Raw genomic sequence first — 17,855 nt, forward strand, 5'->3', positions numbered from 1 at the left:
GCTCCTCTCGCTTCGCTCGAGTCGTTGCGTGGGGATCCCGTGTCAACTCCTGCGAAGCAGGAGCAACCAGGGTCTGGGGCGGAGCCCCAGCCGCCGGAGGCACACCCCCCTCCCCAAGTCGTCAGTACAGGTACTAACAGCAGCAGGAACGAATATTTTGTCCGGAGAAGAGGTGGCCATTAAGTTGGAGAGCGTGAGGGCTCGACACCCGCAGCTGGATTACGAGGCTCGGGTGTATAAATCGCTGGCTGGCGGCATTGGAATCCCGTTTGTCAGATGGTATGGCACTGAGAGCCATTATCATGCATTGGTGATGGACCTGTTGGGTCCGTCGCTCGAGGATTTGTTCAATTTCTGTAACCGTAAGTTCAGTTATAAGACGGTGTTGCTGCTGGCAGACCAGTTGCTGTCGCGGCTCGAGTTTATTCACGCCAAATCGTTTATTCACCGTGATATCAAGCCCGATAACTTTCTAATGGGCATTGGCCGGCGGGGAAACCAGGTCAATGTCATTGATTTCGGGCTCGCTAAGAAGTTTAGAGACCCTAGAACGTATATGCATATTCCGTACCGAGAGAACAAGAACTTGACTGGTACTGCACGATATGCCAGTATCAACACCCATTTGGGTGTCGAACAGAGCCGGAGAGACGATTTGGAGAGTCTGGCCTATGTTCTGATTTACTTTTGTCGCGGTTCTTTGCCGTGGCAAGGACTCAAAGCACAGACAAAGAAGGAGAAATACGATCGCATCATGGAAAAGAAAATGACCACATCGACCGAGGCTTTGACAAGAGGATTACCCTGCGAATTTACTATAATCCTCAATTACGCGCGATCGCTGACTTTCGACGATAAACCCGATTATCTGTATCTTCACCGAGTTGTCAGAGAACTGTTTAATCGTCAAGGGTACCAGTATGATTATGTGTTTGACTGGACTATTTATAAGCATCACCAGCAGAAACAGGCGGAAAACAACGGTGCTAATGGCAGTAATGCCAAAAATAACAATGGAGGCACTGGCGGAGCAGGTGCTGGTGCTACTGGAGGTGCTTCTGTTACCAACAATGGCAATGCAGCTGCCTTGCCATCCAGTTCGCAACCAAAGTTGTTAGGTGGACCGAGTCAATCCGGGCAAGCTGTGAACCAGTCTTCAAGTGCACAGGCACAGGCTCAAGCTCAAGCTCAAGCAGCTCAAGCACAGGTTCAAGCTCAAGCTCAAGCACAAATGGCACAGGCTCAAGCGCAACTTCAAGCCCAAGCTCAATTGCAACGTCAGCAACAGGTTCTGGCCGGTAACGGACAAGGACACGTGAGCCACCCGTCGTCGTCGAATCTCCACAATGAGGCCACCGGAGGATACTACCGGGGTTACGACGACAGCATGGCCCGATACAACAAATCCGGGTCACCTCAAGAACAGGGTGGCCAGGCACATCCACAAGCCAAACGCCAGGACAGTGACCCGCTGATTGACGCTCTCCAGCTCGGCAACCAGGCCTGGTTGTAGACTCTGGCCTCGCCAAACAACCTCAATCAACCCCAAATCACCTCAAATCACCTTTAACCCCTCAGTCACGACAATAACATCGACCATTCACGCGGACTGCTCGAAATAAACAGCATGCGACGAGCAGCCGCAATAAACCCACGAAGCGAGAGCACTGACAATCGACTATTGACAAAACAGTAACCACACGCCCGCACCGCCGCGGTCGCCTTTTCTTCTTCTTCTATGATCGAACCCGACTAAAACAAGATTAACTCAGAAACACACATAAAACACAAAACACAAATGCTAGCATACTTTGCCGTTATATCACCGACAGCTACTACTACTACTTCTACTACTATTACTACTTTTATCGCTCTTGTCTTCACTATTATAATATATATATCAGCCGAGTCCGTGTCCGGGACCGGGGTGTGCCTCCGGCGGCTGGGGCTCCGCCCCAGACCCGGGTTGCTCCTCTCGCTTCGCTCGAGTCGTTGCTCGGGGGCCGGTCTTCAGGAGCACCCCCGCCACGCCCCGTGCCCAGTGGACCCAGGTAATCTCCTGCGAAGCAGGAGCAACCAGGGTCTGGGGCGGAGCCCCAGCCGCCGGAGGCACACCCCGGTCGCCGACGCGGCCCCCACATTTATTTGTAATACGGGCCGGGGTAGCGCGGGTCAGCTGTAGGGTGCAGATAAATAGCGAGCACTGAGTAGAGTGAGACTGTGAGAGAGGTGTGAATGCTGACAGCTGCCAGACTGCGTAGAGTGTATAGTATGGTTGCGTCGAGTTCGGTTGATATAGCTGCTACCGGTGCTGGTGCCGGTGCTGGTGGGATCCCATTGGGCCCGGTTTCAAGAGTGTACGGTCCGGAGACCAAGAATTTCTATTCGGGCAACCCGTTGAATCGGATCAGTTTTGCTCGGGACGACTACGAGTTTCTTGACAGGGCTCTTAAACACAAGGGGACTCGGTTCCTGACGCTGCGCGATTTAGACGTATCGACCCGCAAGCTCAGACCCGAGCAGATTGTTTCAGCGGGCTCGGGTCATCAGATCAAATCGGAGCTCGCGTACTTGGGTTATGAGGACGTGAAAAATATCGTTGGCGACCCGTTTTCGAAACCTGAGAAAGACCAGATCAAGGCTTGGTCGTCCAAACGAGACGCTATTGGTATTGGCCGTGTGGCCACGGTGTTCTTGGGAATCGACGAATCGGCTCCTGAAGCTACTCATGTTAATTATAAACATTTCCGGGGCCAGGCGTACTTTGCAGTCGATGTCACTCCAGAGAGAGTCACCGACTCGGGTCTGAAAAGCTCGGTTGAACAACTTCTGGAATCGAAATATACATCCAGTGTATCAACTACTGGTGCTGAGAGGTCGGAGGAGATCGATTATGAGAAAGCTGAGCATCGCAATTTACGGTTTGGGCCTCGGTTATCGACCGAATCATATGCTTTATATGCTCAAGCAAGAATGTATATCGATTGGAACAACCGCAACAAGTTCTGTGGCGGGTGTGGCAGTCGTAATATGAGTGTCAATGGCGGTACTAAACTTGTATGTCCGAGTCATGACGACGGAGTCGAGCTGCCGTTTTGCGAGACTCGTGGTGTAGTGACTAACCTGTCGTTTCCTCGTACTGATACCTCGATTATTGTTGCTGTAGTCAACCGATCGAACGACCGTATTTTGCTGGGATGCGGAAGACGATTTCCTAAGGGATTCTATTCATGTTTAGCCGGTTTTCTTGAGCCTGCCGAGTCTATTGAAGACTGTGTTCGTCGGGAAGTGTATGAAGAATCGGGCGTTACTGTAGGCCGAGTTCATGTCCATTCGACCCAACCATGGCCCTATCCTGCTAATATCATGGTGGGATGTATTGCCGAGGTCGCTGACGACACCCCTGAAGCGTCTAAAATCCATTTGGGCCACGACCCTGAACTACTCGACGCTCAATGGTTCACTTTCGACGAGGTCCGTAAGGCCGTTCACCGGTCTAAACAGCCCGGCTACCGTTTTGGCGCCACTAACGACTACCCTCTCAATGTACCTGGTCCCGAGGCCATTGCCAACATACTCATCGACGCTGTCGTGTCCACCTCGTCGTCTCTGTCCAAGATATAACTAACATAGACTTAGTTTTGATCTTTTTGACGGTGCTGCCTCCGGCGGCTGGGGCTCCGCCCCAGACCCCGCTGCTCCTCTCGCTTCGCTCGAGTCGGGCGTGGGGGGCCCTGCCCGTTAGCGGTTGCGGGTCGCGGTTTATCAACCGTTCGTGAATTACCCTCATGGTGGCAATTCCATTTCAAACTCGTCCTCGTAATCCGCGTCGTCCATTCGAGATTTCCATCAGTATAATTCAAGAGCAGCGAACTTGAATATTAGTTTAACCTGCCTTAAAAAGATACCAACGAAACAATACTGTCGCAGTATGAAATGACTGCTTTAGCTCTACTACTGCTCGCAGGCGAAAGAAATCAAGAGCGCAAAATCATTATCTCACTCACAATCCCAAGAGGCTGCCAGCTTCCAAATTTAGCTTCAGAAATACAGTTAAAAGTACCCACAAGATATATAATTTCTCAACTGAAAACCAGAAGGCTTGAATCGGTTCAATGGCATCAACTGCATCTTTTGTCCTTAGGGAGAGTAGCATTCGTTAACTCAAGTATTCTGTCAGAGACTGCTAGAGTTAAAGCATGGCTCCCTCAGATTCATGGTTATGAATTCATCTTTATTGAAAGTAATTCAACATCTCTTTTTAGCCTGTGATGCCATCCTAGGTAGTATCAACACCAGCTGAAGTTCCCTCCACAGGAGAGTCGACCATGCTAACACATTCTGCTCTAACTAATCTATATCTTTCTTTTAATACAGAGTGGAAGTTCACGCCATTAAAAGAGAAATCTTTATGCAGGGAAAGCACCCTAGCGGTTATATTCAACGTGTAACTACTTATCAGACTCCGGTCGTGGCTCGTTCATCTAAGGGGCCAACGACACAGCTGACTGATCTTAATGGTGAAGATCTTTGAAAAATAACAGAACATCGGAATCAGACTGGCCTCTAACTTTGCTACACATTCCCTTAATGGTTTGTTAACCAACTTTTCATTTCATATAAGAGACAGTTAGGTTGTATATTATACGCTATGTTTTTATTGTATACAACCTACGAGACTAATTACTTCCTAATCCTAGATTGGTTCATAGCGCCTCTGAGATGTGAGTCTTCAATTTAATATCATTAGGAAGCTTGAAGATTGGCATGCATACATTCACCGTCAATTGACTGATGTAGAATGTGTACAGGCTATGTTATTGCGTCGCGGGTCTAAGGCCAATGAGATAATAAATAAATTAACGAAAACCCCAATTCGCCCCTGGGTTTTCATTCGCGGAAGAATAACTTCTCTAAAATCAAATGGATCGCTGTGCTCAGATTAGCATTGAGCAATGGTCCTGATCGTAGTACGTGCATTTTTTGTTCCAGGCGTCTGGCACCCAGCTTATTTTCCGCTGAATTCCTACCAATTCGGACTGTGGCCGAATCCCAGATAACGAGCGAAGCGAGCTACGGGGTCTGGGGCAGAGCCCCAGCCGCCGGAGGCAGACCAGACCCTCGTGCACTCATAGCTCCACTGGCATAATTTGCTGGTTCCTTCAGTTTGTCGCCGACCTTAGCATAACGAGCAAAGTAATTTGCTGAGCCCTTTTATTACCTTGCTCCCCAGTGGCATAATTTGAGAGCCATTTCGGACTGTGGCCGAATCCCAGCATAACCTACGATGCGAGTTATGGGCCTGGGGCAGAGCTCTAGCGGCCGGATGCAGCCCAAAACTCTTGCTCGTTTGCTCCCCATTGCATAATTTGCGGTAATTTTTGGATTGTGGATGAACTCCGGCATAATGAGTGAAGCGAGTTATGGGGGCTTTGGTGACTCCAACTGTCGGATGCAGCATAGACCGCCTTGTTCCTTGTTCCCCCACTGGCATAATCTGCCCGACACCTTCGGAGTGGGCGGAGCCCCGCATAACCAGTGAAGCAAGCTATGGGGTCTGGGGCAAAGCTCCAGCCGCCGGAGGCATCCCTGACCACCCCCATATTCCTCGAGCGTGCATGCATTACCCCGGTGCTTATCGTGCATAATGAGCTCGGTGAGCTTGGCGGTGATGGGATTACCCCTGGCATTGCCGTACAGAGTAAAGTTGAACGATCGGGGTCGGACTCAATTACCGTTATAGTATTTCAAAAAATAGGATATTCAGGTTTAAATAAAAACACAATCTCAATTATGCTTTCGGCGGAATTCAGATAATGTTTATGCGGAACATTGCGTGTGCTCTAGCGGTCCAGTATTCACTTTAGCAGGGGTTGCAGCTAGCTATTAATTATGTTGTGGTTCGTGCAGACTGCAGGCTGCAGGTAGGTCGGGGCCGTGAACTCAGATTATGTGGTCAAGGCAGTGGTCAAGGCAGACAACCCCATAAGCAAAGTAGTTTTGTCTATATATACGCAGCAAAATCCTCTGTTCTGGCTCTCTTTTTCTCTTTTTCTTTCATCAGAATAAACCGACAGCTCTTCTAGCACTCAAGTTTTGTTCTGAGAATTTTAACCAGCGCTTTCAACACTTTTTTCAACTACTATCGTACTGTGATCCGTTTTAATTGATAAAATGGGCAAAATTTTTTTCTTTGTCAAGAATACTGACCCTACTTGGTATGAACGTCATTATCGTTCCTCTAATAAAAGTAAGTAACATGAAGTGTTTGCTGCTCTTTTGTCTCAACGCCTGCTAACAAGTTAGTTGTTACTATTCCTTTGGTTCAGGGCTCTACCCAGAAGGTCCCCTATCATCCTAAGGGGTATGAATCTAATTACCGTCCCTCTAATAAAGGTAAGTATCATGAAGTGTTTCGTGCTCTGTCTCAACGCCTGCTAACAAGTTAGATATTAAGCAAGTCGTCGCTGCTCCTTTGACTAAGGGCTCTGCCCAAAATGCCCCCCATTGTCCTAAGGGGTGTGGACGTAATCATCTTTCCTCTAATGAAGGTAAGTATTCGAAGTGGTGGCTGCTATTGTGTCTTTACACCTGCTAACAAGTTAGGTATTAAGCAGGTCGTTGCTGCTCCTTTGACTCAGGGCTCTGTCCACAAGGTCACCTATGGACCCAATTATTGTCCATCTAGTGAAGGTAAGTACTACGAAGTGTCTGCTGCTCTTTTGTCTCAACGTCCTGCTAACACCTTAGGTATTAAGCAAGTTGTTACTGCTCCTTTGACTCAGGGCCCTGTCCACAAGGTCCCCCGTCGTCCTGTCTTGAGTGACATCCAACGTCTTAACTCTGTGGCCAAAGTTGATGTCTGTGAACAACAGGACCGTCGTCGTTCTGCGAGACCCTTTGATTTTCCTTCCCCTCTTGACTCTAGTGTCTCAGTTGAATCAAATGAGACCCTCTATGAGCCCACTTCTTGGAAACACACCAAGGCCATTGACATTGTTGGTGAACACACTACCTGTGAAGAGTTGAATAACACTTGCTCTGCTCCCATTGATCAGGATGATGACAAGTGTTCTAAGTGGTCTTTTGAGTCTGGAAACGAGGCTGCCTTTATCTGCCACCAGATTCAAAATGCCTGGTCCGAGGTGAACACTGAGGCTGCCTGGACTTCGCTTGCTGCCTCTTGGGCATTACCTGATTGCCCTATTGAGATTGATGAGGCTTCCCCTTCCATTGACTCCCATTGCGATGTAACATTGGTTGAGTCCCATTTGAAGACCTCTAGCAGCACTTTGGCTGGACCTGAGGACTCGAATCATTCCTTGAGTGTTGCCGAAACCACTTCTGCCAAGGTGGATGATCAGACCCCTTGTGCTATTGCTGATGCCCCTACCACTGAGGGCAGCTGTTCAATTGACAGCCTTGATGCTGATGTAGTAAACCTATCCAAGGGATTGCCACAATCAATTGTTTCTGGTAGCCTTCAAGCTGACCCAGAGTCCGAGCTTCTCAAGACAGCTCCACTGGCTCCATCATCTGAGCCCATTGCTCAAACTACCTCTGACGATTTGGTCATTCCAGTTGAGGGATTTGACAAATCTAAAACATCATTGTTTTTGACAAGAGTCAAGGCTAAGATGGCTTCTTTTACAGGAATAGGGGCCCCTATTTCGAGATCCACTCTTATGTTCAATGGTGTTCAAACAGCTACCTATGCTAATCCTCCCCCTTGTAGCCAGGAATCCCTCACCAAGGCGAACAAGACATACAGACTTGATGGAGGTGCCTTTATTAAGGCCTACTCGCCTATTGTTTATCATTACATCCGCACTCTTTGTGGAATTGACTATCAAGAGTTTTTAAACTCGTTTGTTTTGCATTCTGATTTGACCAAGACTAAATCTCCCGGTAAATCTGGATCAGATTTTTTGTTTACCCCTGATGGCAAGTACATTATTAAGACCATCAAACGTAAAGAGCATAAAGTCATTTCTAATGTCGACTTTTTGGGCGATTACTACAATCATATCAAGGCCCACCCTAGTACTCAGCTCCCTTTCTATCTAGGAAACTACACTCTTCTTGCCGATGGAAAGAAAACACACTTTGTGGTTATGAAGAATTTGCTTCAGAAGGAGACTGAATTGATTTACGACCTTAAGGGATCAAGCCATGGCCGACATGCCGGGCCTAGAAAAGACAATCGTGGTCGTGTAGTGTTCAAGGACCTTGACTGGATTGATAAGAATGAAGCTATCTCCATGACTCAAGAGGACCGAGACAAGTTAATGGTTCAAGTTTCAAAGGATGTCGATTTGTTGATGCGACACAACATCATGGATTATTCATTGTTGGTAGGACTTCAGACGGACACTGGTACTTGTGAGCAACGCCCTGTTATTGGTATGATTGATACCCTTTGCCCATTTGGTTGGCGCAAGAGAGCAGAGAACCTTTCCAAATCACTATTCCTGGGAGCCTCTGCTATCGACGTTGTTCACCCTGAGAAGTATGGAACGAGATTCCTCAATTTTGTTCAATCTGCCGTGATCCCTGGACCCGGCAGGTCAGTGTCTACTCATTGTTAAGTTCTTCTTTCATGATGTGCGGTTATCTGGTCGGTCTAGCATGATTCAAGGCTTTTTTATTGCCTTGTCTGTTGCTCCCTTTTCCTCGAGGGACCAATACTAGCTAAGACTATTAATTCATGGTCAAACTGTCTTGTTGTATGATAGTTGACGAACAGAGTTTCAAAGTGGTCTTCAGACTCTCCCTTGTCACGGTCTCACCTTTGGTACTATTGGATCGGTTATCATTTCGATTTCCCTTCGGATTAGCGGTCTTCAGTCGGCGGCATCCCGAGTCCCGGCTGATATCTGCTGTCATTCATTGGCTCACAGGTCCCAAGTCTAACAGTTTGCTCATCGTCCCTTGTTGTTCACTACATCCGTCGCCTCGCACACCGCGAGCAGCTGACCCTTTAGATCGTTCGACTATGGTAGACTTGGCTCCTCGCCAGTCTACTCCTGGAAATTCTTGGTTCCTTCCATTTACGGCGCTTCCTTAGCGACATTTTGGACTGGAATTCAAGACTCACAATTTTCATGGACGGACGATGAGCACTCGAAGACTTGGCGCCTTAGGTGGTCCTTCTCTAGTTACCCACCTGGCTAATGGACTCTTAATAGTACCACCCTGATCATGATATGAACTCTGGGATCCAGTTCTACGATTCTGAGCTCGACAAATCAATTCAATGAGCTAGCTGATTCTGTTCTTGTGGGATTCCTCGTATTGATGGAATGATCCCTCGCTTCTCACGGAGCTGACAGACAGTTATTCACGAACAGAAGCTGGGCCGCCTAGTTTAACCGCACACATGATTGATTGAACTTAACACCTATTACTTTATTTGATGAACTGGGAAGGTTCTAATGATTATTGTTGTCTCTTGTATTATCTCTTCTACTTAATATTAATACTTTTATTTATTTTTCCACACCTTGAGACTGGTCTGCCTCCGGCGGCTGGGGCTCCGCCCCAGACCCTGGTTGCTCCTGCTTCGCAAGAGAGGGCTTGGGTCCGAGAGACTGTACGATAGACTGAAGAGCCCTTGGAATAAAAGCATCTTGACTTGTCAAGGGTCACGGTTACAGCCATTAACGGCCCAGTTGACAGGTCCTAAGATAAGAATACAAAAGAGAGAAATAAGTCGTAAGTCAGAAGAGCGATCCCAACTTGGAAAGACTTCAAGGGGAACAAACCTCAATTTAGCTCGACAAATCATGCCTCCCCGGACTTCTTTATGCTCAGTTTACCTTAGAGAGGAGGTGAAGCAGCCTTTTCCAAGGTAGTATACATGATATTTCCAGGCCTGTTGGATAATATCAAGCTACTTTGTTGACTAGATCAAGGAGGTATTCAAACTGGAGATGAATGAAGATAACTGGGCCATTCCTAAATCGAGACTATGAGATAAATGTTCTTATGAAGCTGTTGTCTAACAGCATGGATCTTGGGTTGAAATGAGCGACTTCTTTCTCATGGCACGATAATCTGGACATTTGTGTAAATAGTTCATTCAAATATTATTGAATGGCACGTTTGCAACTTTTTGTCGAGGGTCGATGGTGAAGAACTCTCGCCATATTTCCAACTCAGCATACAAATGGTGCCGAATATTTTCTAGGGGAAACTTTGAACAGAATACAGCGAGAGGATCTATTGGAGCCGGGGGATACCTCGCTCGGGTCTTCTCTCTCAACTGAAAAGGTGATTTCATGGCCCAACCTCTCGACAGTACACACACATTTAATGACTACATAATAGCATAAGAGCAAGATCTTCCTTCTCAAATTAAATACAGCCCTCCAACCGACGTCCGACTCGAGCGAAGCGAGAGGAGCAACCAGGGTCTGGGGCGGAGCCCCAGCCGCCGGAGGCATGCTGTTCCCCTCTACCACCATTCAATCCACGCACCCCTACCTGCCCCAAATCCGACTCGAGCGCAGCGAGAGGAGCTACGGGATCTGGGGCAGAGCCCCAGCCGCCGGAGGCCGTTCCTGGACCCTGTATTTACAAGAGGGCTAGGGCGGATTGCGGCGGCGGAGATCGGTGCATGGCAGATGAGTATAAAAACTTCACTTGCAGGAGCGACGGAGGAGTCTTTCTTCTTTTTTTTTCTTCTTTAGTAGAAAATTGTGCCTCTGATTTAGCTAGAACTCAGTTTCACTTGCTCCATTGAATCTGTAGCGTGGACAGCGGAGGTAGAAGTAAACTGGCCGGGGCTCACCGACTGCTACTACGCCGAATAGTGTTGGCGTTGCGGCATGGGGGGCCTGCCAGGACATACTCTTAAACACCCGTAAACTACGTAGAAAATACACCTTCCCTTTCTGCTACTGTGATCGAGGTATGCCTCCGGCGGCTGGGGCTACGCCCCAGACCCCATAGCTCCTGCTTCGCAGGAGTGGCTGGGACCCGAACGGAACGACTCGAGCGAAGCGAGAGGAGCCGGGGGGTCTGGGGCGCAGCCCCAGCCGCCGGAGGCACAATCTCTAAGAAGAAAAAGACAGGTTGATTTGCGGATTACATTTTGTTCTTGAGCTCGCGGAGTTTGTGCATGACGTCGACCCGGTCGTCAAGACCGACTGCTTTCTTGATCACGGGCGAATCGACCATCATGAATGGGTTGTATTGCTTCTCGTCACCGATGGTGAAGGCTCCGGTGGTCTGTTCGTTTTGCGCGGTGAACTTGTCGAGTTTGCTGACGGCTTCGTTATTGAGAACGGTTTTGACGAACTTGAGGTTCGAAGCTGTGTATTCGTGGCCAGGGTAGACCTTTGTATCGTCAGGGAGAGATCCTAGAACAGACACAAGTGCCGTGACCATCTCCTGGGGAGTACCTTCAAAGAACCGGCCACAACCAGCAATAAACAGAGTATCACCTGTGAACACAGCTCTCTCGTCTTTGGTCTTGTCCTCGAAAAAGTAACAGATCGAGTCCTGAGTGTGGCATGGAGTATGTAAAGCCGTCACCTGTATATTCTCGCCGATTTTGAACTGGCTCTTATGAGCCGGCGTCGTCTTCACAAACGGCGAGTCCTTACCAGCAATCACTGGCACCTGGGGAAACGCTTTCAACAATTGCTCATTACCACCCGCATGGTCGTAATGATGGTGTGTGTTAATAATAGAGGTCAATTCCAGACCCTTGGCAGCAATTGCCTTCTTCAAAGGCGGCAGAACTCTGTTCTCGTGTTAGAAATGGGGGCAATGGGGACATGCCTCCGGCGGCTGGGGCTCCGCCCCAGACCCTGGTTGCTCCTGCTTCGCAGGAGATATTTCAGTAGGGACTGCCCCACGAAACGACTCGAGCGAAGCGAGAGAGCCGGGGGGTCTGGGGCGCAGCCCTAGCCGCCGGAGACACCGTCGGTTCACGTACTCTTCAGGCTCGGCTGGGTCAATGATGGTCGACTGGTTAGTGGCCTCGTCGGTGACCAGGTAGGCGTAGTTGTCGCCACGGCCCCAGCGCATCTGGATCGGTTGGATGTGCATGTTTCTTGCTTGTGTTCGGGATCGGATCAGGTGGGTTCGAAGTATAGGTCTCGCAATTAGCATCAAAATTAGGTCTTGTAGGTGGTTGACGGGAGATGGTGACAAAGCTGTTGCTCTGACTGGTCGAGAGCCGCACTCATGTGTGATCTGGTTTGTGTGGGGGATTTTCTGGGGGGTGTGAACATGCCTCCGGCGGCTGGGGCTCCGCCCCAGACCCTGGTTGCTCCTCTCGCTTCGCTCGAGTCGGGCGTCGGGGGACTTGGGTCTGTTTCTTGGGTCGACTGGAGCGGTCATGGATGTGTCCTTGAAGTGAAAAATCGTGCACATTGGGACCAATTGGGAGTCTGGTTCGCTGGTTAGTGATCTCATCTGGGAAATTATCCATTTATTACTTATCAATCATTACAAAAAAACTATGTTGAAAATAATTGTGGATCAATTGACATGTTTTGGAGACTTCTGAATTATGGTCATTTAACAGTCTACTCCTATCAGCAGTCTGCTTCTTCTGGGTCTGAAATTGTATAACCCACTTGCTCTAACTCGCGGTCATTGGCTTTTTTCCAAACGTTCAAAGAGTTTCAAGAAAGTACTCATGGAAGTTCATCATGGTCGTGAGATGACATCTCATATGATATGGTATAGTACTACTTTTCACTTCGAACAGTTTAATCGTACATATGCACTGACGCTTATCTTGCATACGCCAAACGTCATTAGTCCTCCTGATAGACAAAAAGGGATTATCGACATCTGCAAAAGGGATATAATATATTTTCACAAAAAAACTCCAGATTCTATTCCAACGAGTAACTCGTTATCAAAGCTCTTTGATTTAATAGATTAAATGTAAATTTAACTACAACTACTGTTTAATATGATTAGCATTTGACCACTATTAACCTAAATTGAAGATATATACATCGCATATATTACGTCTACTGACCATGAACATATATGACAGAATTTAAATCATAGACAAAGAAGTGAATCTGGTTTAAATATAAAACACCATATCCTGTGACGATACAGAAACGCTCTGATACTCAAGCAGACTCTTCGACTTGATTAGATCAACAGACATATTACGTCAGAGTCGACCCCCACCCTGATCCCACCTGAACCAGCATATATGCTCAGCCGTTGGTGCTTATTTCCGAACATAGTATTACATCCTGAATACCTAACCCTTTTGACAGCCTGGCGAGCCTTCACGTGGTTTCATATACATATTTCTACATGCTTTATCGGAGAAAAATATATGCACGTGCATGTAAAGCCGGCGGTGATGGCGTTGACGGATTTAGCGGCTTGACAGCCTGCTCATAGGTATATTATTTATTTATATTTTTGGGTTGGGCCGGCTCTCCTTTATAAATAAACAAGCTTCTGGACTTCGTCAATAGACACATGCCACGCCTGGTTTTGGATCTTTGATCTCATTTTTCTGACTCATTTTTCTTCGCTTCCCACTCACGGGACTCTAATTCACATCCCTCACACCGAGGTCATAAACTATGGGTAAGTGGCCAAACCCACTCTGATACTACTGTGGCCAAAACTAACAACTCTAATCAGCATCTTTCCTCGAAAAAAGCAGGTTTGCGTCTCCTGCTCCCCACAGACCGCTATGTTCCGGCCACAGAGGGTAGGTAACTCACAGGGGGACCGGGCGGTGCCTCCGGCGGCTGGGGCTCCGCCCCAGACCCTGGTTGCTCCTCTCGCTTCGCTCGAGTCGTTCCGTTGGGCGTTACCAGCCATCTCCTGCGAAGCAGGAGCAACCAGGGTCTGGGGCGGAGCCCCAGCCGCCGGAGTCACGCCCTCCACCGCCAGATCCAGGTCTAACCCGGTGTAGATTCAAGGCTCTGTATCCGGAGAACACGATTCTGTCGTTTAGAAGAGCGATCGAGGCCGGAGCCACCGTCATTGAGACGGATATCCAGGTGGCAGGCGACGGGGTGATTGTGGTGTCGCATGATCCAAATACTAAGAGATGTTTCGGTGTGGATCACGATATTACTGAGACACCGTATCATGGGGTTTTGGATAAATTGAAAGCTCTGGATACACCGGCATCGGAGGGGGAACCTGTTCGTCAGCATATGCCCACGTTTGTGGAGCTGTTACAGCTGTTTCAGTCTGATAAACAGTTTGAAAAGATCCAGCTGATGCTAGATATTAAACGAACTAACGAACCCTGGGTCATTCCTAAAATCGTCGAGGACCTAAAAAAAGTCAATTCGGACCTCGATTTCTGGGGCAGACGCATGGTTCTGGGTATCTGGAGATGGGACGTACTTGAGAGCGCCAACTCCAGCTGTCCTACATTACCAGTTCTCCATATCGGTTTCTCGAGATCGCTGGCTCGCAAGTTTCTTGCTCAGAGCCAGGTCGTCGGTATTTCTCTGAACGTGGTTTCTTTGAATGTTCCTGGTGGAAGTTCGCTGATACACGAAGCCAAACAGCTCGGAAAACTGACGTACGCATGGACTGTCAACCAGAAACCGGCTATGAAATGGGCCGCCTCGATGGATCTCGACGGTATCATTACCGACCACCCCGACGTCTACGCCAAATTCATCGGCGATGTCACCGAAAAAGAGATCGAGACCATCTACGCCGTCAAAGAACCGTCGGCGTTCTACACCTTCTCGGAGAAAATGAGCTACCGCCTCAAATTCGCGGTCATGTGGATGTGGGTCTTCTACCTACAGGTGTCGGACTTCTTCTTCCCATCGGCTAAAGGCCCTTTTTAGCCCGGATCTTAAAATATATCTGCTGTTATTTATCCAGGGCCCCTCGTGCCTCCGGCGGCTGGGGCTCCGCCCCAGACCCTGGTTGCTCGCTTCGCTCGGTTGCGGGGGGTGCCAGTAACTGAGGGTATGGAGGTATCAATGAGTGAAAGGGTATAACCAGATTGTTTCGGTTAGTCTTCACTTGTAAACGAGATAACCCCCTGAAACCGACGTCGCATGTGGTTTAAAGTTGCATGCCGCTGCAGTGATCGACAGACACCTGTCTAACCGAGATTGTATACGTACTTCAGGGGTCAAAGTCTGCTGTTCGAAGCGGAGCAAACAGATCATAAACCGAGTTGAATCCGATACGAACTGGCAGAATGCTCATCAGGGAGACGCAGCAAGTTGACTGAGCAAATAAAAACAACGAAAATTAACCTCTCTCCCGTCTATCGCATTTGCATGAAAAGCAGCTCTTATAGCAGCTTCCATACAAATTCACCACAGAGCACCCAAATATCTACCATCTAACACCCAATACAGACCCACGAAACCCAAGCGACCCCTCTTGACCCGTTACAACGCCTGTGGGCCCCCAACACGCCGAGCGAAGCGAGCAACGGGGTCTGGGGCAGCGCCCCAGCCGCCGGAGGCACACCCCCACCCCCTAAAACACCCTCTAAAACACCCCCTAAAACAACTCCTACCCCCATTAGTAAATCCAGAACACGATATTCGGGCCAAAAAACCCTTGGAGTAACCCCCCAGAATCGGCCCTGGTTTGCAAAGGGTTAGGGTTTATCGAAGGGCTCGGAAGAGAGCCGCTACGTGTACGGTATATGTACACGGGTTGGAGTGAAATTTCCAGTTGGCAGGATAGAGACGAGTGGCCATTGGAGCGAGTGAGCACACAGTCGGGCCAAAATGAGTGATTCGCGGTATTCGTATGATGATAATGGCGAGGTATGGCCGTATTTTGCTGCTACTTTACTCGGAGTAGTGCTGGTTCCGATGACAGGACTGGCGGTTGTTGGCAGTGGAAGCAGCAGTGGAGACCAGCAACAACAGCAGAAAGTTGGAGGAACCAGTGGCAAAAAAGGCGATTCAAAGACTAAAGAAAAGTCAGAATTCAAACCTCGTAATTATAAACAACTTTCCAAGTTCAGAAGCTCGAGGAAATCGCTGTTTACTGCGTATAATGGATTGATTGCAGCCGGCTGGTTAGTCATGGCAGGACTCGTTTATATCATCATTCAGCAACGCATTTTATCTGCTTCAGACACATCCAAAGTGACGTTTGATCCGTATGAGATTCTCGGAGTATCATATTCAGCAAGTGAAAAAGAAATCAAATCGGTTTACAGAAAACTGTCAGTGAAGCTCCATCCTGACAAGATCAAGGCATCGGATCTGGCGAACCAGACACGAGAATTCTTCGAAGCTCGTTATGTCGACATCACCAAGGCATACAAAGCATTGACTGACGAGACAGTTCGTGACAACTTTCTCAAATATGGCCATCCAGATGGTCCTCAACAGACGTCTCATGGTATAGCATTGCCTAAATTCTTGGTCGAAGGTAAGGGCTCACCAATTGTAATTGCTCTGTACAGTTCGGTGGTAGGCATTCTATTACCTTTGTTAGTCGGATCATGGTGGGCTGGTACAGCCATTTATACCAAAACAGGAATCCGACAGACCACTGCTGGCAAGTTTTTCGAGATCTGTGCCAAGGACCAGCCTCATTTCATCACCTATGACCGAATCCTCGAGATTCTCGCTCAAAGTGAAGAACTTGAACTTATTGGAAAAGCCAACAAAGGAAAACTCGGTGCTTTAAACAGTAAACAAATCAAACAGGTTTTAGAGGATTACTTGAATAGACGTGAGACGAATGAGAAAGATATTGATGTGGATACTCAGTTAGAAATCGTCAGTGTAACACCTCTTCTTTTAGATGGTCTTCTTGACATTTCATCGGCATTTAAATCGGCCACTTTGTGTCAACGAGTCATTGAAGTCAAGCGTTGTATTGTTCAAGCTGTTCCATTCAAGGATCAATCACACGGTGAATTTTTACAGATTCCTGGTGTGCAATTGGATACTAAAGCCAAAGACTCGTCATCAGCTTCTTCTTCCTCTTGGGAGAAATCATTATCATCGACTGAACTGGAAGCTGCTAGACAGATTCCTAAATTGCATTTCCTGAATGCATATTTCAAGGTTCCTGGTGAGAGCGTGGTGCCTCCTAATGCGCAAGCACATCTGATAATCAAGTTTGCCGTGACTCCACTTGGCGGGTCATCAAAACCTCCTAAACCGGAAGAATTTGATCCGGTGCTTTTAGAGGATCCTGTTGACGACGACGAGACATCGAAAGTGCTGCGAGAGCCATTACACACGAACGACCTGCCTCCTGTGATTCCATATGCCAGTGCACCATACTTCCCTGGTGTGTACCGACCAAACTGGTACGGATTCATTGTCAACGAAAAAGATAACAAAATCATCGACGGACCAGCCGAGCTGACCCGTCTATCGTACCAGAACCTGTCACTTTCTGACAAGGACATTTCGAGCAAGTCCGCCGATAACAAGCTGGCCGTCGCTACATTTAAGATCCAGCTGACCACTGCCACACCTCCATTCCCCGGCACCTTTTCTTTCAAGCTCATGCTTCTGTCGAGCGGATACTTTGGCACCGATATCATTGAATCTGTAAAAATGACGGTCGAGAACCCGCCAGCCGTTGCTGAAACCACTGCACAAGACGACGAAGACGATATCTCTGAGCCCGAAGAAGACTCTGTCGCCGGAGCGCTCTCTCAAATGAGAGGAGGTTCAGTCAAAAAGCGCGCTCCCACCTCTTCATCCACCACCACCGACAAAAACGACGACGACGAAGACGAGTCCTCTGACGACGAAGAAGACCTTACCGACATCGACACCGACACCGAGGACGAAGAAGACCTCGACGACGAGGACTCGGACGCTAAAAAAAACAAGTAACCACCATCACCCCCTAATCCCATTTGTATATGTACCACGACGACTCGCGTC

General features: G+C 48.3%; 6 protein-coding genes across 6 annotated transcripts; 5 read left to right on the plus strand and 1 right to left on the minus strand.

Moving 5' to 3' along the window:
• Nucleotides 1–475: 475 nt before the first annotated feature.
• Nucleotides 476–1,513, plus strand: HRR25 (serine/threonine protein kinase HRR25; the record flags this gene model as incomplete). The annotated part of the gene is made up of 1 exon (XM_018882623.1): nt 476–1,513. The coding sequence occupies one exon, from the start codon at nt 476–478 to the stop codon at nt 1,511–1,513; it is 1,038 nt and encodes a 345-aa protein (XP_018734320.1).
• A 722-nt stretch (nt 1,514–2,235) lies between these two features.
• Nucleotides 2,236–3,624, plus strand: NPY1 (NAD(+) diphosphatase; the record flags this gene model as incomplete). The annotated part of the gene is made up of 1 exon (XM_018882634.1): nt 2,236–3,624. The coding sequence occupies one exon, from the start codon at nt 2,236–2,238 to the stop codon at nt 3,622–3,624; it is 1,389 nt and encodes a 462-aa protein (XP_018734321.1).
• Nucleotides 3,625–6,545: 2,921 nt separating this feature from the next.
• On the plus strand, nt 6,546–8,588 carry MSS4 (1-phosphatidylinositol-4-phosphate 5-kinase; the record flags this gene model as incomplete). Its single annotated transcript, XM_018882645.1, has 1 exon — nt 6,546–8,588. One exon carries the CDS (start codon nt 6,546–6,548, stop codon nt 8,586–8,588), a length of 2,043 nt encoding a protein of 680 aa, XP_018734322.1.
• Nucleotides 8,589–11,088: 2,500 nt separating this feature from the next.
• On the minus strand, nt 11,089–11,391 carry GLO2 (hydroxyacylglutathione hydrolase GLO2; the record flags this gene model as incomplete). The annotated part of the gene is made up of 1 exon (XM_018882655.1): nt 11,089–11,391. One exon carries the CDS (start codon nt 11,389–11,391, stop codon nt 11,089–11,091), a length of 303 nt encoding a protein of 100 aa, XP_018734323.1.
• A 2,834-nt stretch (nt 11,392–14,225) lies between these two features.
• AWJ20_71 (glycerophosphoryl diester phosphodiesterase (predicted)) lies at nt 14,226–14,813 on the plus strand (the record flags this gene model as incomplete). The annotated part of the gene is made up of 1 exon (XM_018882666.1): nt 14,226–14,813. The coding sequence occupies one exon, from the start codon at nt 14,226–14,228 to the stop codon at nt 14,811–14,813; it is 588 nt and encodes a 195-aa protein (XP_018734324.1).
• Nucleotides 14,814–15,719: 906 nt separating this feature from the next.
• On the plus strand, nt 15,720–17,804 carry SEC63 (protein-transporting protein SEC63; the record flags this gene model as incomplete). The annotated part of the gene is made up of 1 exon (XM_018882677.1): nt 15,720–17,804. One exon carries the CDS (start codon nt 15,720–15,722, stop codon nt 17,802–17,804), a length of 2,085 nt encoding a protein of 694 aa, XP_018734325.1.
• Nucleotides 17,805–17,855: the final 51 nt, after the last annotated feature.

The sequence above is a fragment of the Sugiyamaella lignohabitans genome, chromosome A, assembly GCF_001640025.1.
Source record: "Sugiyamaella lignohabitans strain CBS 10342 chromosome A, complete sequence".
Lineage (NCBI taxonomy): Eukaryota > Fungi > Ascomycota > Dipodascomycetes > Dipodascales > Trichomonascaceae > Sugiyamaella > Sugiyamaella lignohabitans.